The 23692-nt window shown below is 38.6% G+C and overlaps 1 protein-coding gene across 1 annotated transcript in view; it reads left to right on the top strand.

The window, feature by feature from the left end:
* Ankrd31 (ankyrin repeat domain 31) overlaps nucleotides 1-23692 on the top strand; it is a 171945-nt gene that overhangs the window by 73917 nt on the left and 74336 nt on the right. The window contains exons 10-13 of the mRNA XM_028752046.1: nucleotides 8640-8782; nucleotides 14590-14734; nucleotides 19109-19161; nucleotides 19762-21244. Of these exons, the coding sequence (XP_028607879.1) occupies nucleotides 8640-8782; nucleotides 14590-14734; nucleotides 19109-19161; nucleotides 19762-21244 (1824 nt within the window). The remainder of the gene's footprint in view (nucleotides 1-8639; nucleotides 8783-14589; nucleotides 14735-19108; nucleotides 19162-19761; nucleotides 21245-23692) is intronic.

Genomic DNA, 23692 nt, shown 5'->3' with positions numbered 1-23692 from the left:
TGGAAGTCAGGAAGTGCATGCCGATAAGGGACTGATATGGATGTCTCCTCAGAGGCCTTCAAGAGTCTGACATATTCAGAGGCAGATGCTCACAACTAGCTATTGAACTGATCATGAGGTTCTCAATGGAGGAGTTAGAGTGAGGACTGAAGGAGCTGAAAGGGTTTGTGGCCCCATGAGGAGAGCAACAATACCAACCAACCACAGCTCCCAGGGTCCTAACCACCAGCCTGGGATCACTTATGGAGGGATCCAGGGCTTCAGCTGAATATGTAAGAGTGGAGGGCCCTTCTGGGCACAGGTGGAAGATGAGATCCTTGACCTCATGAAGGCTAGACGCCCCAGGGGGTGGGAATTTTGAGGGTGGGGAAGTGGGAGTGGGGAGGGTAGGAGGGGGTTACATCCACGGAGAAGAAGGAGGAGGGGTAAGGGGATGGGGGTTCCCGGGTGGGTGGGGGATGGGGTAAGGGGATAACATATGAAATGTAAATAAAATATCCAATAAAAAAAAGTTAATTTAGTTTTTATTTCTTTTTTAAAAAAAGTTAATCATTCATTTACATTTCAAATGATATCCTTCTTCCTGGTTATACCTACACAACCCCCCCCAACTCATGCCCTCTTCCCCCCTCCCATTTGCCTCTATGAGAGTACTCCTCCACCCACTCCTGCCTCATCCCTCTAGCATGCCCCTACACTGGGGCATCAAGCCTCCCTCCCCTCTGATTGATGTCAGATAAGGCTATCCTCTGCTACTTATTTATCTGGAGTCCTGGCTTCCTCCCTGTGAGCTCTGGGTGGTCCAGTTAGTCGATATTGTTGTTCTTCATATGGGGTTGCAATCCCCTTCAGCTCCTTCAGTCCTTCTCCTAGCTCTTCCATGGGGGTCCTTGGGCTCAGTCTGATGGTTGGCTATGAGTATCTGCAGCTGTATTGGTCAGGTGCTGGTAGAACATCTCAAGGAACAGCCATATCAGGCTCCTGTCAGCAGGTACCTCCTCTGCACCCACCCAAGAGCTCTGGATTCATGAGTGAAAGAAACACACAATACACACACACACACACACACAACCAGCTTACTTTTAATATGTCTTAAGCTAGCTCAATGGCTGGGCCATTCCTGAACCTCCACGTGGCTAACACATTCCCCTATGATATTTCCGGGTTAATACTTACTAAATCTATGTTTTATCTTTGTTGGGGTCCCTTTCCTCTTGTACCTACATTTAGGCTATCTCACCCTCCTTCACCTTCCCAGTGTGGTCCATCCTATGCCCTTTCTTTCTCCCTGCATTTCTTGCCCAGGAATCCTAAAAGTCTGGCCTCTGTCTCTCTGCCCAGTCATTGGTTGCTGGCATCTTTATTTCCCAGAGCCAACTGTTGGGAAGCTTCCTTTAGCCTGTGTGCAGGACACTGCAAACAGGTTTTGGGGTAACCTGATTAGCATGAGAACACAAGCCGCTACATCCCCCCCGTCGTTTTGTCTACTAAAAGGCCTTTTCTTTTCAATATACACTAAACATTATTATGACAGTCATGTAAACTATGAGGTATGATATACACTAAAAGTGTCCAGTATAATGTAAAGTTTTGTCTATACCGCTTTAAATTCTTGGCGAGTCACACACACAGGAGATAAAAGACACATACACATTAGCTCTTTTTTTCTTTTCCAAATGTGCATTTATTGTTGTTGTTGTTATTATTATTATTATTATTATTATTATTATTTAATCTTTTTTATAGTCCAGTTGTTACCCCCTCCAGGTTCACCCTCCAACAGTTTCTCATCCCATTCCTCCTCCCCTGTCTCCAAGAGGATGTCCCCACCCCACCTACCCACCCCTCACCCCATCTGATCTTCTCATTCCCTGAGGCTTCAGGTATTTCCACAGTTAGGTACATCTTGTCTCATTGAAGCCAGACCAGGCAGTCCTCTGCTGCATATGTGTAGGGGGCCTCATATCAGTTAGTGTATGCTGCCTCATTGGTGGCTCAGTGTCTGAGTGATCTCAGGATCCAGCTTAGTTGAGACTGCTGGTCTTCCTATGGAGTCGCCCTCCTCAGCTTCTTCCAGCTTTTCCCTAATTCAACCACAGGGGTCCCTGACTTCAGTCCAATGGTTAGGTGTAAGTATTTGCATCTGACTTAGTCAGCAGCATGTTGGGCCTCTAGGAGGGCAGCCGTGCTGGGCTCCTGTCTGTAAGCACACCATAGCATCAATAATAGTGTCAGGCCTTGGAGCCTCCCCTTGAGCTGGATCCAGTTTGGGCCTGTCACAAGACCTCCTTCTTTTCTCTCAGTCTCTTCTCCATTTTTGTCCCTGCACTTCTTTTAGACAGGAACAGTTCTAGATCAGAGTCTTTGACTGTGGGATGGCAACCCCATCTCTTCACTTGATGCTCTGTGTTTCTACTGGAGGTGGACTCTACAAGTTCCCTCTCCCCACTGTTGGCATTTCATCCAAGGCCCCTCCCTTGAGTCTGTCACCTCCCAGGTCAGTGGTACATTCTGGAGGGTTCCCCTACTTCCTACCTCCCAAAGTTGCCTGTTTCCATTCTTTCTGCTGACTCTGAGGGCTTCAGTCCTGCCCCCCCCAACCTGATCATGTTCCCCTCTTCCCCTCCCTGTCTCCTCTCCCACCCATGTCCCTCTCTCCCTCTGGCCCCCACCCCTCATGATTGCTTACTTCTCCCTCCCAAGTGGGATTCATGCATCCTCACTTGAGCCCTTCGACTTGTTAACCTTCTTGAGTTCTGTGGATTGTATCCTGGGTATTCTGTACTTTTTTGGCTAATATCCACTTACTAGTGAATACATATCATACATGTCATTTTGTGTCTGAGTTTCCTCACTCAGGATAATATTTTCTAGTTCCATTCATGTGCCTGCAAAATTCATGATGTCCTCATTTTTAATAGCTGAATAGTATTCCGTTGTGTAAATGAACCACATTTTCTGTATCCATTCTTCCATTGTGGGACATCTGAGTTCTTTCCAGCTTCTGCCTATCACAAATAAGGCCACTATGAGCATAGTGGAACACACGCCCCTGTGGCATGGTAGGGTGTCTTTTGGGTATATGCTCAAGAGTGGTATAGCTAGGTCTTCAGGTAGATCTATTTCCAATTTCCTAAGGAACCTCCAGATTGATTTCCAGAGTGGTTGTACCAGCTTGCAATCCCACCAGCAATGGAGGAGTGTTCTTTCTCCACATCCTCGCCAACATGTGCTGTCACCTGAGCTTTTGATCTTAGCCATTCTGATTTGTGTAAGGTGGAATATCAGGGTCATTTTGACTTGCTTTTCCCTGATAACTAAGGACTTTGAACATTTCTTTAAGTGCTTCTCAGCTATTCGAGATTCCTCTGTTGTGAATTCTCTGTTTAGTTTTATACTAGTTTTTTTTATTGAGTTGTTTGGTTTTTTAGAGGTTAACATTAGCTCATTTTTAAACTGGCTTATTGACTCTGTGGCCAGGCTCTTCTATCTTTTCCATGGCTACTTTGCCCTTGCCTTCATTCCTAGCTCAACATCGTTAAATCTGCCCTCAGCTTAGTTGCTCAGGTACATTTACTCCTTGCTCAACACCTCTCAAGTCCAGTCCATTAATTTTGTCTATTTAGATACATTATTCTATCATCTATCCTAACTGAAAGAGTCTACAGTTCTATGCCTGAATTATGTTTTGATTTTAACTTGCATTACTATCTGAAAATCATCCTTTCAAATCCGTATCACCTTCCTCAATGTTAAACAACTTAAGCTTAATTATGAGACTATAGCTAGTCTTCAACCCCATCAGACATCAAAGAATAAATTAAATATTATCTGAATATATAGGAAGCACAAAAACAAAGCTTCCAAACTTTACAATTTGGAGAGACAACTAACTGCTGGATAGTCCCTTAATGTCATATAATGTTGGAGCATCTGTCTTCAGCCTTCTGGCCCAAAACCATCTGGCAGACATTATGTGAAGCAAAAAATATGAAGAACTAACTTACCCAGTCTTGGCAGAGCTAAGCTGTTGACTATCCTGCATGTGTGTTCTTTTCTGAACAGTATCTGAACTGTTAAACCTTAACTACTCTTAACTATTTCTACTTAAGTAATATTGAAAACACTTTATTATAGTTAGTTCAGAATCTAATATAACCATAAGTTTACAATCTGGCCCTTAACTTGTGTTACTTAATCATCCTAAGCAGTTTGTAATAACTGAGTTGAAGCCTTGTATTCTTAAATGAGTTGTATAGGCACAGTGCCTATCTAAGAGTAACAGTATCAATTTCAAATTTTGTATCAATATGCAAAAATTTTTACCAATGAAAACATTAAATCTATTTCAATATATAAATTCTGTGCCAGTGTAATAAATTATAACTTCAATTTTGCATCAATTATAAAGATTTCTATCAATGAAAGATTATGGTTAAACGTTTCTTTTTGTTTTTGTTTTGGTTTTCATGACAGGGTTTTTCTGTGTAGTCCTGGCTGTCCTGGAACTCACTCTGTAGACCAGGCTGGCCTCGAACTCAGAAATCCGCCTGCCTCAGCCTCCCAAATGCTGGGATTAAAGGCGTGTGTCACCACTGCCCAGTGCAACGTTTCTTCAAGAATAAACTTAGGAATCTATCCCATCTATTTCCTCCCTGTTCAAAACTATGACCATTTCCAAATGTCCTTAAAATGACAACCTTAAAATTTATTCCTTAAAATGACAACCTATGTATAACTTATAAAATAACCAGAATCAGACACCCAAACCCAAGTGATTGGAATGATGACTCTCCATAACTTCTTCCTGCTGAACAGGGTGATGAAAAAATTTTAAAGGGATGTGGAGGGGCAGGAAAATTAGAAAAAGTGTTTAGACTTAAGAAAGCTAGCTTTAGCATCTGTTATCCAGTCTCTGTATGCTTATAAGGCTTAGGACTTGACTGAAGTTTTTGACTGGATCTGTCTGAAAGTTTGAATGAAGCAAGGTCATCTGGAATCACCAGCCATTCCTGAAAGTGTTCTGGAAGCGATTCTCTGGCAACAGCTTCAGGAAGCAGGGGCTGGAAACAGCAGGTCATATCAGATCTCCAAGGAGTTCTGTGCCAGAATGGTGCATTCTTCAATATATGAATCTCACAACCAGAATTTTAGTACTATTAAGATACTTGTATGGATTGTGAACGATGCACAGATCAGCTAAGGATGAATTTTTTGCTCCTTTTTTGAGCAGGTGAAAGACAACTTTCTTTTTTATGAGTTAATTTGATCAGTAACCAATTGTTATAAATCTTCATGCTTGCCATATAGTGGATGGCATGAAAAACCTTAAGGATTCCTCACCAACAAGATTTATTGTCTAATTTTAGCTGAGGTTTTGTGTAGGGACATTTTTATGTCTAAGCCACTTACCGGGCTGTTCCCATGCGAAGGACTCAGCAGACCAAGTTACCTGTCCTGTTGATTTTCTCGAAGCTTTCTTTTCTGTAGTCAAGATCTTCAGGAGGGTCTTCCCCTGTCATATCTGATCCATATCACTCTAGAAGGGGTCCAAAGCCTTTTTTGTCTTTTATTAACACACACAGCCTCTCTCCCAAAATACTATGTCCTTGGTCGAGCAACCGGAAATCATCAAAGGTATAGATTGATTCAATTTAGTAGCTTAACCTCTCTCCCAGATGATTTTTAATATCATAATCACAAAACTTAAAACTACACACATTTTGATAATTAAAACAATTCTAAACAATTAAAGCAACCTAAACAAATATTATTACCTGTTGAGCTAGTGCTCCCCCACTATCTCTTGCCTCGACCTACATCAGATTAAGGCCTAAGTTATTTAGTCATCTGTTTACTTAAATTCTTTCTTCTATGGAGATTAATATACCTGTGGGCATATATGTCACTTTTCTCCTTATACAACTTAAATTAACATAAGTTTCTACTATCTGTCGAAGATTAGTTTTTTCTACTTATCCCCTGCTCTTGACCTACAACTTAAGATCAAAAGCCTCAAATTATTTATTCAACTATGTATACTTAAATTCTCCCTTTTATGGAAATTAATATCTCTGTGGGTATATAGGTCCCCTTTCTCTTTATATAACTTGAATTAACAACCTTTCCTATGTATTTAACTTTAATTAAATTCCCTTCTATATTCCTGTACCAGCCTTTTTTTAGGCTAGTAATTTGTCATGCCAGGCTAAGCAATCCCAAAATTCCCATGCAGACCATGTTCAAAGAATCCAGCTGCTTGCCCTGGCATAGACCTATCAAATTTCTTTTAAAGCATTTCTCTTATTCATTCTATTCTATTAAGATTAATATATGTGTGGATACATATACATATCACTTTTCTCTTTACATAACTTGAATTAGCATCCTTTCCTATGTGTTTAACTTCAATTAACTTCCCTTCTAATACTTAAAAGCACTTAAACAATTACCATTATACTCCCTTCTATCCTTAAATTTTTCATTCATCTCTATTCTTTGATTATCTGCTTGTTGGAGGTGAGCAGTCTCTCTTGTCTGCCTCTGTCTCCCTTCCGAACAGCCTGTTTGCACAGCAGGGGTTCCCTGCACCTCTGAGTTCAAGCTCTTTGTTCTAGTTCTGAACCACATGGCTCAGGCAAAGCCCTCAGCCTGCTAGTCTCGCACACAGCACCTGTTATCTAATTAATTTTTAAAAGTTCTCGCCCCAGGTTGGAACACCATCTGTAATGGTTGATATTTAAAACCGATTCTAGGTGGGTGCATGTGCCTCCTCTGGATTCACGAATGAAAGAAACACACATGCAAGACACACACAGCTTATTTTTAGTATGCCCTAAGCTAGCTCAATGGGTAGGCCACTCCTGAAGCTTCACATGGTTAGCACACTAATATTCCTGAGTTAATACTCACTAAATCTATATTTTATCTTTGTTGTCTGTGGACCCTCCTTGAGGTCGCTTTCTCCTTGTATCTACTTCTTGGCCCTCTCACTCTCCTGCGCCTTCCCAGTGTGGGCCGTCCTATGCACTTTCTTCCCTCTCCCTGCATTTCTTGCCTGGGAATTCTAAAAGTCCCACTCCTGGGCATATACCCAAAAGATGCTCCATCATCCCACAAGGACAATTGCTTAACTATGCTCATTGCAAACATTAATGGATATTACTGAAATAGGAGATATCTCTTCAGTCCAGGAGATTGAGGCCAGAAAATTCAGCAAAAATGAAATTTCTAGCATAAAATGTCAGTGCTAGATTGAGACCTAAAGTGTAAGTTAAGTATGATTTTAATGTGAATTTTTGGATTTTATTAAATCTATTAGATGACTTATTAGAATTTGATAATTATCAACAGCATAGTATTACCTCTGACTAACAAAGAAGATATTTATATAAAGATGTTCTATATGGTTTGTTAGTTGAATTACTATAAATATAGATAGTTATTTTTCTAAGTAAGGAGGAAAATACGCCTTTTAACTCACATTTAACTCACATGTATGTGGTCTGCTGGATGAGATACTTTAATGGTTATACATTGGATTAGAAATAAAGCCTTTTCTCTCTTCTCTGCAGAAAGTAGCCTATAACCAATATTCTTTATTAGTTGATAATTGACCTATAAGGATTTTTTTGTGAAATTAAGAATGCTTTAAAATATTTGCCATCTTGGGAAATACTTGCTTTCTTGGGTTGGAAAGGTGACTTTAATAGTTAAGAGTACATAATGCTCTTACAGAGGACCCAAGTTCAGTTCCTAGCCTCCAAGTCAGGTGGCCCTAACCACCTGTAACTTAAGGTCCAGGTGTATTTAGTGCCTTTGATTTCCATGGGCACTGCATTCACATGTGCATACCCACATACATACATAGTTAAAAATAAAAGTAAATATTTAAAAATAAAGTATTTTTCTCCTTTTTATATTTTGCCATAGCAGAATTGAGGGTTAAGAATTTGATTTCTTCTTTTCTTTCCTTTTCTTTTCTTTTCCTTTCTTTTCTTTTGTTCCCTTCTCCCCCTCCCTCTTAAGACAAGGTTTCATGTATGAGTTTGGCCTCAAACTCATTATGTATCAGAGGGTGACTTTGAAATTTTATATTCATTTGTCCTTACCTCCCATGTTCAGGGATTACAGGCATCCACAACCATGTCTGGCTTTATGTAGTATCAGAGCTTGAACCCAGGTCATTGTGCATGCCAGGCACACAATATAAACTCAGCCACATTCCCAACCATCCTTGAATCCACTAAATAATATAAAATACTCTTATAGAGATGTTATATGAGCTTATGTAATTAGACTACTTTTAAAGAAACTATCTAAAATTAGAGTGTTTAAAAATACATGTTAGTTTTTAGTGTATATGTGTATGTCTGTGCAAATGGTATGTGCATGTAAGTGTTAAGTGCCCATAAAGACCAGATGAGGGCGGTGGACTCCTGAGAGCTAGAGTTATAGGGAGCTGTGAGCTGCTCAGGGTGAGTGCTGGGAACCAAACCCAAGTCTTCTGCAAGAGTGCTATATGTGCTCTTGACCACTGAGGCAACTCTCAGGCTCCTAGAATTGTTTTGCTTTTTTAAAAGAGAAGGCTTGAAATCCTATTAAGATATGAAATACAACCTGTCTTTCTTGTCTAACAGGGTGGACAGCACTTCATGAAGCCAGTGTAGGAGGGTTCTATGAAACAGTCAGTGAACTGTTAAAGGGTGGAGCAGACGTGAACGCCAAAGGAAAATACCAGATCACTCCCCTGCATGATGCCGTGAAGAACAGCCATCACAAGGTACCTTACTGCTTCTGTTTATAGAGGATACACAGTGCTTGTGAATACAGACAACCCCTGTTATCACACTGACCCGACCGGCGGGTCCTAGTTATTCGTGGGGGCGAGGAGGACCACAACCTGAAAGAAGAACGGGCGAGAGAGGGAAAGGACTCAAGCAAACAGTTGCTTGTCAAGAGTCATGTATTTGAACATGAAATGCTTTTTTATAGCATGCTTTACAAGGGGAGGGGGTAAGAGGGGCCAGGTGGTGGAAAAGTACAGAATCTTCTCGGCCTGTGCCTTGAAACATGTCATGGTCTATACGGTACACTGCCTTGAATTATGATCTACCTGCTATTCTTCAGAAGATATGGTACACTGCTTGAGTTATGGTCTCCCTGCTATACACTGCTTGCCAAGCAGGATCTTGTGGTTGCCAAGCTGCAGGGGACATTGTGCAGGTGGGGAAAGGTAGGGGGTGAGGGTAAGGGCGAAGGTCCTGGCTTCTGGCATCACACAACAGGAAACAAGTTTCAGTTTTGGTTCATTTACTCATGAATACTCTGTAATAAATTTTACCTTGTGATACTTATCATTATGACCAATATGATGAAAGCCATTTTATACTTTTTGGTGATTTTTTTCACTTGTTTGTTTGAAATACAGTCTTGGTATTATTGTCTAGGCTGGCCTTGGGCTCCTAAACTCAAGGGATCTTCCTGCCTCAGCCTACTGTATAGCTTAGATTAGAGAAACATGCCGTTTTAGCATACTATTTATATATAACCAGACAGAACATTTTTTGTTATGTAGTATGTTTTCACTGTGTATTCCTTTAAAACTCTTTTCAAACAATGATTTAAAGATTTTCAAAGAATTTTTTTCTATAAAGTATCACAGTGATGTTCAGTGTTCAGTGATTGGCTACTAGAAAGCCCATATAGCCTCATGTACTCTAGTGAACATTCAAAATCATCACAGGCCAGGGCGATCCCAGAGTTAGTCATAATCACCTGTGTGGTTATACCACTGTTTAAAGCCAAATACCAAAGGAATTCATTCTAGTAAGTGAAAATATTAAGCAAAATAATGACTCTAGTATTTGTGGTTTATTTCAGAAACTCCAGGAACTGTAGTAAAGGACTGAGATATTGCTGAAGATGTCTGTTTCTCCTCCTGCTCCTCCTTTTTGCCATTCTTGTCTTCTTCCTCCTCTCTTCCTCTCTGCTTCTTTGCTGCCTCTTCCTCTTCTTCTTCTTCCTTCTTTTCCTCCTCTTCCTCTTCTTCCTCCTCCTCCTCTTCCTCTTCCTCCTCTTCTTCCTCCTCCTCCTCCTCCTCCTCCTCCTTTTTTTGTAGTGTTATGTATCCAGCCTAGGGCCTTGGCCATGCTAGTAAAGTACTGTACCATTGAGCTACACCCCACTTTCTGAAGCTACCTGTTGATTTTATATATGAAAAGTTATTTCTGGGTTTGAAACTTCTAGGATAAGAAAAGGGTTTAATCAGGCGACTGTGGTACAATCTTTTTTTCATATTTTTAAAACAAATACCAGAGAGGGGTAGAAGAGGCGTATGGGAGTCATAGGCATATTTATTACATGGTACTTAAGGAAAATTTAGAGTTTTGCTTATTTTGATAATATACACCATTTGTAGAAAACTGGGGAAAGAGAATTCCACATGGGATGTAGTTTAATGGTTCGAAGAGTGACAGTATGGCAGTCCCTGTCCTTCACCCTTTTTTCAAAGATGGCTGCCAACCAGTCTCCCTTCTCCCATGTGAGCCCTTCACAACTGTTTATCTGACTACTGTTATTTAGTTCTAACTTTTTCCAAATGTCAGACAGTATATTCTCTTTTATGTTCCCCTTTTAAAACATAACATAATGCTTTTTAGCTTTCATTCATGTTGTACTTTGTTAAGTAGTTGATATCTCTTTATTCCTGAGTAATATTCCACTCCAAGGTTGCTTGAATTGTGGATTTTGCAATTTTAAGTAAAACAGCTATCAGTGTTCAAAACTAGGATGTCAGATGGTGAAAATCCATAGGAAAGTCCAGAAATTCTTTAATATTTCCTCAAAAGATTCCCAATTCCCCTCCAAGGAATGAAGGATTACTATTATTAGTCATTATTTTTAATGACTTGCTTCTAGCTCACAAGACATGGCAGTAATGGCAATATGTGGTTTCTATGATTATGTTAAAAGATACTGTAGCTTTCTTATGATTCTCTTTTGACTCACTAACTAGAGAAAGCTAACTATTCTATTACATAAGCAGCTGTTTGAAGCAGCCCACTTGGCAGTGATTATTGCTTCTGCCTATAAACAGGTTAGCCATACATTTTAGAAAAATATCCTTCAGTCTCAGTCAAGGTTTATATGACTATATATCCAGCCAACAGCCCGACTACCCAGGCCACTCTCAAATTCCTGATTCAGATACTCTGAGATTATAAGTCTTCATAGTTATGCTAAGCCACTAAATTTTGAGGTGATTTTTTTTGGTAGCAGCAGTTATTGAATAGACAATTCAAATGTAGGTTTAAAATACTAAGAGCATTCAGGGAAAGTTTTCTTTGAAGTCACCCTTCAAAGTTTCTATCTGAAGTTTTTATCTGAACAACATGTGAAGATCCAGATATAAATTCTGTGGCTTCTTCCTATGACTGGCCTATATGTAAACTTCATACTACTGTTGCTCTGTCTTTATAGCTATCATTAAATCCCCTTTTGTGGTAGTTTGAATATGCCTGGCCCATGGGAAGTAGCACTGTTAAGGGGTATGGCCTTATTGGAGAAGGTATAGCTTTGTTAGAGAAAGTGTGTTGCTGTAGGGGCAGGCTTTGAGACCTTCTTCCTAGTTGCCTGAGAGACAGTCCTTTCCTGGCTGCAGTTAGATCAAAATGTCTCTGTTCCTCCTGCATCATGTCTGCCTACACAGTGCCATGCTTCCTGCCATAATGATAACAGATTGAACCTCTGAAAGTGTAAGCTGCCCCAATTAAATGTCCTTTATAAAAGTTGCCTTTGTCATGGTGTGTCTCTTCACAGCAATGGAAACCCTAAGACACCATTGTAAAGTAGCTTTTAAAAAGGCTCGTCACATTGCTGATTCTTAGTAATTTTTAAAGGATTTGTTTTTCTCCTACATGTTACCTCTTTTTCTTTTATTGTATAGACTGTAATGACCCACATGAGATATTTGTTGACACACATGCTGGTTAAGCTAATTAAAAGGTTTAAGGTTTTGTTGTTGTTGTTGTTTTGTTTTTTGGTTTTTTTTTTTTTAACTGATGGCCAGACCAAGAGCAAGTTTGTGTCTCTGAAGAGTTTCTTGGTGTTCATGCTCAGGGGTGCAGAGTTTTTAAAGGGGAACCCACAAAGACCATCACTTACATCAAGCTTAGATGAGGTTCAGAGTAACCTTGAAGTATTTGTTCTTGGCAGAGCATCGTAGTTATTTTAAACATAATGTACATTTTAATTTTGGTGACTATATCTGGACCATGGTCAAGGCCATGAAAAGGTCAGATGTATTGCCAAGGCAGATGGGTCTGTTGAGGGAAGGGGGGGGTAGTGGGCTGAGAGCTAAGAACACAAAATGGAGTCAGAACAGACCACTTGAAATAAAATTTTTAGATGATTACAGTAGTAGTAATGAGTAACTGTTAGCAGAAGCTTGGGGTTAGTGACAGTGTCAGTGCCAGGAATGTTACTGCACTGTGGTCATCTCTGTCTCCAAGGATTGTCAGCAGTGCTGCTGCTGACATCATCTTTGCCACTTAGAGCGTTTATGAGTCTCATTGCGCCATTATTTCCGATACTCTGAAACTCTATCTTTGTGTAGGCTGAACAGACTGTTACTGTAGGGCCTTATTTATTTGTAAATTAGGGTTCTAAGAATTGCTTTTTTTCTTTTATTTTAATTGAATTCATGTTCAATAATTACAGGTACCATGCACCCTTCTGCCTCACAGCTAAAGATAAAAGTATGAAACATATAAAATATTAGCTATAGATCACATATCTCAAATCCCTCCATCTAAGCAAACTTCCAGTTTAAGGAATCATAGAATAGTTAAGTGTTTTCATCGCTTTAAGATATTGAGTGTTTTCATCACTTTAAGATGGACTTATCAGGATATCTGTAAGAAAAAAATGGTGTAATCATTACAAAAACTGAGTACTTAAAAGAAAAAGAAGTGGAAAGAGGTGTGTGAGCCACTGTTGGAACATGTGCTTTGGGACACTTCGGAGCACATGAATATGCACTAGATACTGGATGAATGATACTAGCTACTAGCTATATATAGTTGGTACTTTCTAAGCCATGTAACACTGCAATCATGGTCATGTGAGAGTTCTTAGAAGATCACCCTTAAATACTTAGAGGTGAAATGTCACCGTGTTTACAACCACTTATTTTAAAAGCTACTCATTTCTGGTTGTACTTATACATATATATGAAGTGGGGGAAATGTCCACTTTTGATCAAAAAAAGGATATATAAGTGTCCATTGTATTCTTGTTTGTTTTTGACTCTGAATTTTTCTACATAGCCCTGATTTTCCTGGGACTCATTATGTAGACCAGGGTAGTCTTTTTTTTTTTTTTGGATGTTTTATTTACGTTTCATATGTTGTCCCCTTACCCCATCTCCCACCCACCCACGAACCCCCATCCCCTCACCCCTCCTCCTGCTTCTCTGCGGATGTACCCCTACCTACCCCCCCACTCCCACCTCCTTACCCTCCAAGTCCCACCCCCTGGGGCGTCCAGCCTTCATGAGGCCAAGGATCTCTTCTCCCACCTATGCCCAGCAGGGCCCTCCACTCTTACATATACAGCTGAAGCCATGGATCCCTCTCTAAGTGCTCCCAGGCTGGTGGTTTAGACCCTGGGAGCTGTGGTTGGTTGGTATTGTTGCTCTCCTCATGGGGCCACAAACCCTTTCAGCTCCAATGGTCTTCACTCTAACTCCTCCACTGGGAACCCCATGATCAGTTCAATGGCTAGTTGTGAGCGTCTGCCTCTGAATATGTCAGACTCTTGCAGGCCTCTGAGGAGACATCCATATCAGGCTCTTATGACCAGGATAGCCTTAAACTCACAGATCCACCTGCCTCTACCTCCTGAACGCTGGGGTTAAAGGTGTGTGCCAACATGCCAGGCTTCCATTGCATTCTTGTTTCAGTGTTTTGCATGATTGAAAGTTTTTGAAGTAAAATATTAGGGAAAAATATCTGTGAAGAAAAAACTAGTAGGATTCATTTTAAAATAATATTCATTGACATAATTGATATGTGATAAAATTGACTCATTAAATGTGCAATTAACTAGATTTGGTCTAGTCAAAAATTTGGTAACTATCACTGTGTTATGTTTTTCTGTTTTTAATACTAAAGAAAACCCTTTATTTTTTTAACTGGCACTCCTTTTTGACCCCCGAGTCTTCCAATTCTAGGGAATCACTATCTGCCGTTTGTCACATGATGAGACCAAAATTGTAGGCTTTGGGGAGGAAGACAAAGGAAAGTAGCATTCCCTCATAGCATGCCATTGCTTCTCCTTTCTCTTTCCTTTCTTCTCTTTTCTCCCTTTTTCTCGTTTCTTTTTAGTTCTTTGTAAGAATAAGGATTTCTGTTTAAACAAATTATGACTTAGTACCAGCTACTAGGTATGCTTATTGAGCAGAGATTTTATAGATAACCCAAGTGTCTTGGAACTGAATGTTTGGTGGTGTTTAAAGTTATGTGCTAGCACACATTTATAATAATATACCCTTTGTCTGGCTCCTTTGTATGAACAATGTTTTGCTAGGTGGCAGAGTTACTTCTTATGAACGGAGCAGATCCATTACTTAAAAGTGCCCATGGACGGTGTGCTTTGGATGAGGCCAAAGATTCATTTATGAGGAATCTCCTTATGAAATATATTCCTCAACATAAAGACTGTCAGCTATCAGGTAAGACTGAAGTTTCTGTTATAGTTGATCATGTTGATAGAATTATACAAACTGAACTTAGAATTGTGGAGACTAAATTCATTTCTCCTACAACTTTTGAAAAGGTACAGTGATGTCTTTGTTCTACTCTTTTAGTAAAACTCACTGCTTGTTTGCAATTGTACATAAGAAAAGGACCCTAAGGAAAAAGAAAGATCCTGCTTTTCCTGCAGCTCTGGCATTGTAAATAGTGAAGAACCCTTTTGCAGACCAGGTGTAGTGGTGCACACCTTTAATCCCAACACTTGGGAGGCAGAGACAAGCAGATCTCTGAGTTTGAGGTCTCTGTGTGTTCTATATAGTGAGTTACAGGATAGCCAGGGTAATATAGCAAGACCCTATCACAAAAAAATAATAATACATAAATAATAAATAGACAAATATGAAACTGTTTACAAATTGCTGCTTTCTTTCCAACAGATTTTTGGTATGATAGAAATTACAATTAATTCTAGCCACTTTAGTGAATGTGGATGGTAATACATATATAATCTATTATCTATTCCCTAAGAGGCTTCTCTTATGGACATAATCTGATTTTCTATCTGTTATCAAGTTGAATGACAAGATAATTTGATCTGTGATTATCAATTAAATATTATTTTAAGATACTTTAAATACATGGCATTTTGTTGTTTCTGTTTTGTTCTCTCTCTCTCTCTCTCTCTGTCTCTCTCTCTCTCTCTCTCTCTCTCTCTCTCTTTTTCTTTCTCTCTCTCCAAGACAGGGCTTCTCTGTGTCGTCCCAGCAGTCCTAGAACTTGCTCTGTAAACGAGACTTGACTTGAACTCAAAGCCTGCCTCTGCCTCCTGAATTCTGAGATTAAAGCTGTGTGTCACCACCTCCTGGCTCATGTTGTATTTTTAATACTCTCCTTAACGTATCCATTAGATTTTTTTGGTAACATTATAACATTCCTTGGCTAAAGGGAGTTGGCTTTCCATTCTTTTTACAATATTATCTTATGCAATAACTTTTACTATGTTTTCTTTGTGAACAATACATAAATGAAATGAGTCACTAAGTTCACCCACACTCAAGGAGAGAAGATTTTGTTTCTATATTTATTTTGGAATATTTGCATTCATTCTAGTACTGCTTACATTGTTCTACTGAGCCTTTCTCTGTAGCACATAATGTGCTGGCACAGGAGGCTCTTTGTGTATTGTTTTATTTATGTCGTCCTTATAGAGAATCTAAGCTCCATGAAGATAAGAATCTTTACTTTATCTCCTTATGAATATAGAATTGGCTTTGCACATAGTTTTCATTGGACAAATACTTTCTGAATAGTGTGCCTGAAACAAACACTGTGTTTCCACTCAGAAGATGTACCTGAGCACCCAGTTTTCTCAACCAGCACTCCCCATTTCTATATGTTTTCTTACATTTATTTGTTTGTTTATTATATGTGTCCATGGACACATGTACCATAGCATGTGTGTGTGGAGGTCAGACAACCTATGGGAATTGACTCCCTCCTTATCATTTCTATCCTAGGGATTGAACTTAACTTCTTGCTTGGTGGCAATTACTTTAACCCCGAGTTGCCTCTTAGTTCTTTTTTTTAAGATTTATTTATTTATTTTATGTATATGAGTACACCATTGCTCTCTTCAGACACACCAGAAAAGGGCATCAGACCCCATTGCAGATGATTGTGAGCCACCATGTGGTTGCTGGGAATTGAACTCAGGACCTCTGGAAGAGCAGTCAGTGCTCTTAACCACTGAGCCATCTCTCCAGCACTGCCTCTTGGTTTTTAACCTACAATTTTAATTTAAAAAGTTTCCAAGAGATAATTCTCTCAGAGACATTGAGTATTATTACCTTTAGTATCTAAAGCTTGTCTTTTCAGAATTTCTCTTTGTGCACAGGAAAATTAATCTGAGAATTTTTCTAGTAGAAGTCCCTTTCCCTCTACTCTGAAGGAATCTTAAACTGGCAGTGGAAATATCTAATCTCTGCTAAAGCTCTGCCTCTCTCTGGAGGCAAGAAAGGCAACTCTGCTTATTGTGTCAGTTCTATGATAGCATGAGAGTTCTTCTGTAAGAATTTTTTCGTGGTAGACAATTATTTTACGGCTAAAATAGCGCAGTAATGAAAAGAAAAACTGAGGAGCTAGGCTTTGGAGAAGATTAGGAATAAAAGCAGTTCCAGTGATCCAGACAGCCGGGACCTGTAGCCTCACTTCAGAGTGCTGCCCATCAGACACATGTTGGATGGCCAAACACTGCCCACCGCCATCTTTGAAAGAATCTGTTTTCTGCAGAAACTCACTCCCTTCATTCCTTCCTCCCTAATTCTCTCCCACCTTTTTTTCTTTTTTCCTTCTCTCTCTTTGATTTATTCTTTCATTCATGGCTTACTATATATTATGTACCAATTACATACATAACACCTAATAATTCAAAATGAATTTAAAATAAATGGGTAGCAAACAATTATAGTGAAGAATGTGATAAGGAAATGACTAGATCCTGTGAGACTACATTAAAATGACAGTACTCAGGCTTCTTCAAAGCATCATGGTTAGTGACTGTTATCAGAAGCCTTTTGATAACTCTGCTAGGGAAGCTCTTTTCGTGATCGAAGTTCTTTCCAACTGGGTCATATTTAATACAAGGCAGTTTTTCTGATTAATGTTGAGTGTATATAAGGTGATATATATATGTACATATATAAACATATATATACCATTATGATTCTTGGTCATGAGACTGATTCTTCTTTATAGATGTATTTTATTATTTTTCTATTACATTATAGCCTTTTATTTTAATTTTTTCTTTTTAAAATTATTATTATCATTCTTTAATTGTTTTTTGCAATCCAGTCATTATCCCCCTCCCAGTCCACCCTCCGACAGTTCCTCATCCCATTCTTCCTTCCCCATCTCCAAGAGGATTTTCCCACCAGAATTTTATGTCTACAATTTTAATTTAAAATTTTTCCATTTAAAAAATGGATCAAAAATGTTTAGGGCATGTAATTATTTAAGTGCTGTTGACTATGGACTGAGACCTAGACCAAAATTATAATAATAAAGGGAAAATATTACTGAATTTTAAAAATGTGATTTATATTACTTAGGTTGATCTTGAGCCCATGAATTAAAGCCATCATCCTGTCTCAGCCTCCTCAGTGGCTGGGACTGTAGACATATGACCAGGAGCTCCTTCACTGGGACTGTAGACATATGACCAGGGCCTCCTTCACTGATTCTTGACAGCCACAAAGCAGCAAATCAAGTTCTTCAGAGCAGAGCTCACCCTTAGAAACCTAATCACATTAGAAGAGACAAACAATAACTTGTTGATAAAAGCATATTGATGTACATGATTAAAACAGTCATATTTCAAGGCATATAAAAATTGCAAATAAATATAAGCTAGAAACAAAACTTTATCAACTATAAAATTTGCTTTGATGATGTGCTTAATTACTTGACTTTTTTATTTTATAATAAAAGAGACTTTTTTTTTCTTTCCTGGAAATGTTTTCTCCAGAATTCTAACTTTCTCCAAATCCTGAAACCTTGATCACAATTTCTTGTCCTCTAATCTAATTCCCAGTTCTCTAACCCAATGCCGTAAGAGTGTCGCCTAATTCATGACGACATTTCCTTCATGGAAAGGAATTCCTAATCTTTCTCCTGAGGACTTGGACTTCATTCTTTCTTTGTGAGAGAATTTATCAATTTATTATGCTTCAGCAGGTGGTTTGACTATTTCTGAAGCCAGAACGTTTGAATTCTGTCATTAATTAGCATTCTCTTTCCCAACATAATGTGAATTTCATCTTAAGAAATATATATACTTGTAGAAGACATTTATTTTTAAATTTTAGTTGAAGGGGGCTTTGTTTCAACTTTTGTTTTGAAATGCTAGGGATCAAATGAAAGCCCATTTATATCTTAGGTCAACAATCCTCCCCTAAGCTTATAATAAATATTGGAAACTATATAGTCATGTTGTATGTGCCAACTTTAATTTAAAATATTTTCATGATTTCACATATTCCCTCTATTTTAACATTATTTATTTTGAGTATGCCTGTGTGTTTGCATGTGTTCACATACGTGAGCCCCAGTGTGAGCATGCTAGGTGGATATGTGGAAGGGAAAGGACTGCTCTGGGGAGTTAGTCCTGCCACAGGTGGGATCCAGGGCTTGAATTCAAATCATCAGGCCTGTGTACAAACCTGCTGGCCACACCCTCCAGGTGTTTTGTTTTTGTTTTTTTCTTTTTTTCATGCCAAAAAACTTTCAGGGCTAGAACTCTAAAGTATAACTGCTGGAAACTGTTTCTCTTTATTTTCTTGTTTTGTTTGCAGCTCAAAGGAACAATACTGACACAGCACATGTAGAAGATATGTTTCAGAACAAGGTATAACTGTATTTACTAATGAATGCTTTCGTAGGTCTGTACCTGCTGGTTATCTCTGTAGGTTACCAGAGGAAAAGAAAGACTGTGAAACATGATCAGGTAGTGAGTTCACCTTTGGTTTAAGGCACTTTAAATAATTGTATGAGATAGCAGAAGATTCTTAGTTTGAGAAGTACTTAAGTTAGTAAATATTCTAGGGGGATGTACTATAAGCCATTTCCTTCCTGTTGCTCTTTATGGGGACTGTACACATTTGCTGGAGTGGGTGGCCACTCTTCACCTGGTGGCAGAGTCATGGCCAGTCAGAAGCAATGTTCTTGTTTTACTCTTAGCATCTCACAGTCAGGTTTCCAGAGAGCCAATTGTAGAAGTCATCGTCTTGGGCTTTAAAATCTTACCTTCCACTGCCATATCTATGTTTCTTCTAGATGTCAAAGGAAGAGACTTCTTTTGCTGTGTGATAGTTGGAAGAGGATAATGTCTTGAAAATACTTCTGTAACACTCCCTTTAGTGTCTTATGTAGATCTCATGCAGATCCATAGATCTGCGGCTGGAATTAAAGCTAACCATGTTTTTGTTTGTTTTTCTTTCTTTTATAGAAACCAAAATTAAGTTCTAATAAATATACTGAGTTTATTTGGAAAGAAATTTTTAATAGGCAAGAACCTGGACATTTAGAAATCAATAAAGGAAACAACAATTTACTTATGAATAAAGAATATGTATTTGAACATTGCCAGAAAAATTTCAATACCACAAAATTTGGCAATTCCAAGCCTAGGCAGTCAACTTTTAACCAAATAGACTCTACAAGATTCAGAAGGAGTAATCTAAACAGTGTGAAAGATAGCCAAACTAGTGTGTCTAAAAGAAAAGGGCAAAAAGATACACAACAAGAAGAGACTCAAATGGATGATAGAGACGACAATTTAAGTCAGGAAATAGCTACTTATTCTTTCAGGGGAATGAATAAATTACTCACTCAGCAGCATCATGCTGTCCAGACTCTCAGTGACCTTCCAGAAGACTCATGTGAACTTTCTACCCCAACTCTATCAAGCTTGGAAAATGGTATAGGTAACAATGAAGCTTATTTGATTTCCAAAAATTCGGATGCCCGAGTCCCGGATTCATCAGATAGTCAGGAAATGCAGTTCTTAGGGTCCATTGATCAAACTGAAACTGCTTCTGTCTCTGAACTTTCATCATATAAAGAAATAAAATTATCACCTGTAACTACAGATCAACAACCTCACACTAACCAAGAACAATGCAGTGGCCCATGTAAGTCCCCTGGAAACAATAGCTCAGATGGAAAAGGTAAGAACATTAATAAATGGGAAGATTCTTTCCTCTCCTTCATAAGGGGAAGCTTTGCTGACAGAAATAGCCACACTTTGGACAAGTCCATAGCATCTCCAAAAGATGGCATGGGCCACTGTCATCACGAAGAGATAACGACAGATAAAGAAATAGATTCTCAACAGCTTCTATCTTCTGAAAACTATTTTTTACAAGAAAGTGACCTAAAAGTTGGTACCCTGACTACACACCCACAAGAGGAAGCTGTTAATTCTTGTGATTCAAGTAATACATTAATTTCTGCACAACACATTCCAAATTATGAAAAGTGTATACATGGAACTTCTTTTGCTCACTCATACGGCAATACTGAGCAAAGTTCTATGTTTTGTACAAGACCACCTTCGACACAGAAAGTTTCACCATTGTCTGTTGAGGTGGAGCTATTAAAAAGATCCCAGGATTCTCTAGCCCACAGAGACTCAAGTCTTTTAGTCAATCAAGCTGATATACCTAATGTGGAAAAGAAACAAGACACTGACAGGGATTATCCCGAGAAAGGTCAAAGCCCATGTTCTTCAAGTTGCTCTTTCCCGACAGTTGTTCATTCCCAAGTAATAGACATCACTAAAGCTGAGAACAGCAGAGAAGACCTTCCAGGAAATGAGCCCATGAATAATACAGATTTTTATTCCACTGACAATGTGAACAAAGAATTGACCAATTCCTCACAACTTAACCAAGGAAAGGAGAGGGAAATTGTTCATAAATCAGGTATCAGTATTTCTCAATTTGTACATTCCTTACAGATCTCCCTCTGTTGAAATTTACAACTGAATTCTATTTACCTTTTATCCCAGCTGAAAAGCATGAGGCCATCATGTGAGTCATGATTTGGGAAGCTGATAAGCTCAGTAGGTATTTGTGCTTGACTTGCAATTAAGAGGCCTATGCTCTATCATCTGGGCTAGCCAGATACCCCTATTATTTGCTTTGAAAGTCAAACTGTTATTATCAAAGAAGATTGCTAGAGTGATACCAGTGAAATCTAATGAACAATATGCCCACCAGTTTTTATATCTCTTTTACACTCAAATCCTAATGTCGTTTTCATAACAGAAAATTAGGAGCTCCACAGATTTCAGCTATTTTGTCTCCATTAGCACTGCAACCAGCACACTCAGTTTGCTCTGTAGAAGCGTTTTAAGGGCTCCTCATAAGTAGTTCTTGAAACCAAAACTCTGAAAGAACAGGAGTTTTATATTCTTGTCATATCAGCAGTGTTGTGTTTCAGATGCAGAGTTAACTAATGATGCCAGCAGAGCTGAAAGAACTTTAAAAGGTAGTGAGGAGAAAAGGGAAAACATGGACTCTGAAACTCATAGTCCTTATGATATCCAAGAACACAAAAAAGACAAGAATTTCAGAAAAAGTTCCTTGAAAGCTCTCTGCAGCCAAGGTTTGTATAAATGTTTCTATCAAAGTTTTGTAATTAAGCCTTGTTATCAACTGTACTTCAAATAATTCTTAAACGTTTAGTTAGACTAGTGACTAGTGGGGAGTTTTGTTTGTTTTTTTGTTCTGGAGCACATTCATTTAGCCATGAGATTAATTCAGTTATGCTTGTGTTAAAGCTCCACTTGAGTATATCCAGTAGTCTCCAGATAGTTTTGTCATATTGCTGTCTGTGGGTTTCAGTTTCTTAGAGTAGATAAACAACACAATCATCAAGAATATTTTGTGGGAGGATTAGGATTGTATAATTCTCTGATTCTTAAGACACACCCATTTAGCCTTTTTAACTTTAGGAATATTAAAGAAACATGGGCACTATTTTTTGTCATTAATCAGCTGTCTTATATTTGTCTAATGAGTTAATTATCCTTTAGTGGTTCTTAGAGCTAATCCTGTGATGAGCAACAACCCAGATTACCTCAGGTTAAATATTAAGCACTAAAAAAGTCAATTTATGTGTAGTTATAAGGGAGAAAAGATACTGGATAAGGCATTTTCTGTGTGAGCCCTATTTTCTCCATTTATATAAATTGAAGACCTTTATAGTCATGACTTTATAGTCATACTACAGTGGATTGTATGATAGTCCTTCCATAAGGAGTCTACTTCTCTGGAACTTGTGAATAACACCTTTGTGGTAAACAATTGAATATCATTACCCTCTTTAGGAAAGGAACGTTTACATAAATAATCAAATTATGGTCTTTGAGGTAGACCATTCTCAATGATCTAGAAGAACCCTAAATCTAATGAAAAATTTCTTTATAAGAGAACGATAGAGAGGAATTTGAGACACATAGAAGGTAGAATAAAGGAGTTCATGTAGCCTCAAGCTGGTGAAGCCAAAGAATGTCAACAACCACCAGAGCCTGGAAGAGACAAGGAAGATTTGCACCCTAGAGCTTCCAGTAGACATCCCCATTGGTGGTGTCTTGATTTGAGATTTCAGGTAGCAAAATAAATTTCTGTTGTTTAAACCCAACTATCTTATAAGTTTTTAGAGCTGACTCAAGAAACTGCCATACATCCCTAGTGGCACTTAATTATATTTAAGTCTGACTTGGTGTATGCATGTCATTCGCCAAACTGTAAGCACCTCGAACAGGGGATTGAGAATTATAGGTATTGACATCAGGAGATTCCCTGGTACTAGTTTATCTCCCAACCATGGCAGCAGTGAATTTAACCATGCCCTCAGTTCTACTGACCTCCTCCTTCCAGGCACAGACTTTTGATTTTCGTTTTAATTTCCCTCATTTAAATAGAAAGATCAACAGCTATTTATGAAATGCTCTAATATGAGAGATACCAAAGTAAACTACTCAGATCAAAGACACCCAGAAGAAACAGAATTCAAGAATATTTCCTATTTCTTTAAGTAAAGAAAAGAAGGACTCTCAGAGAATAATACAGAGTTTTTAGATGTTGAAAATGTAGAGGGCTAATATCCAATATATACAAAGAACTCAAGAAATTAGACTCCAGACAACCAAAAACCCCTATTAAAAAATGGGGTATAGAGCTTAACAAAGAATTTTCAATGGAAGAAACTCGAATGGCTGAGAAGCACCTAAAGAAATGTTCAGTGTCCTTAGTCATCAGGGAAATGCAAATCAAAACAACCCTGAGATTCCATCTCACCCCAGTCAGAATGGCTAAGATTAAAAACTCAGGTGATAGTAGTTGCTGGCGAGGGTGTGGAGAAAGAGGAAC

Source organism: Grammomys surdaster, unplaced genomic scaffold, assembly GCF_004785775.1.
Source record: "Grammomys surdaster isolate TR1022 unplaced genomic scaffold, NIH_TR_1.0 125876, whole genome shotgun sequence".
Classification (NCBI taxonomy): Eukaryota; Metazoa; Chordata; class Mammalia; order Rodentia; family Muridae; genus Grammomys; species Grammomys surdaster.
The sequence above is the reverse complement of the archived record's forward strand: the minus strand, read 5'-3'. Positions and strand labels throughout refer to the sequence as shown.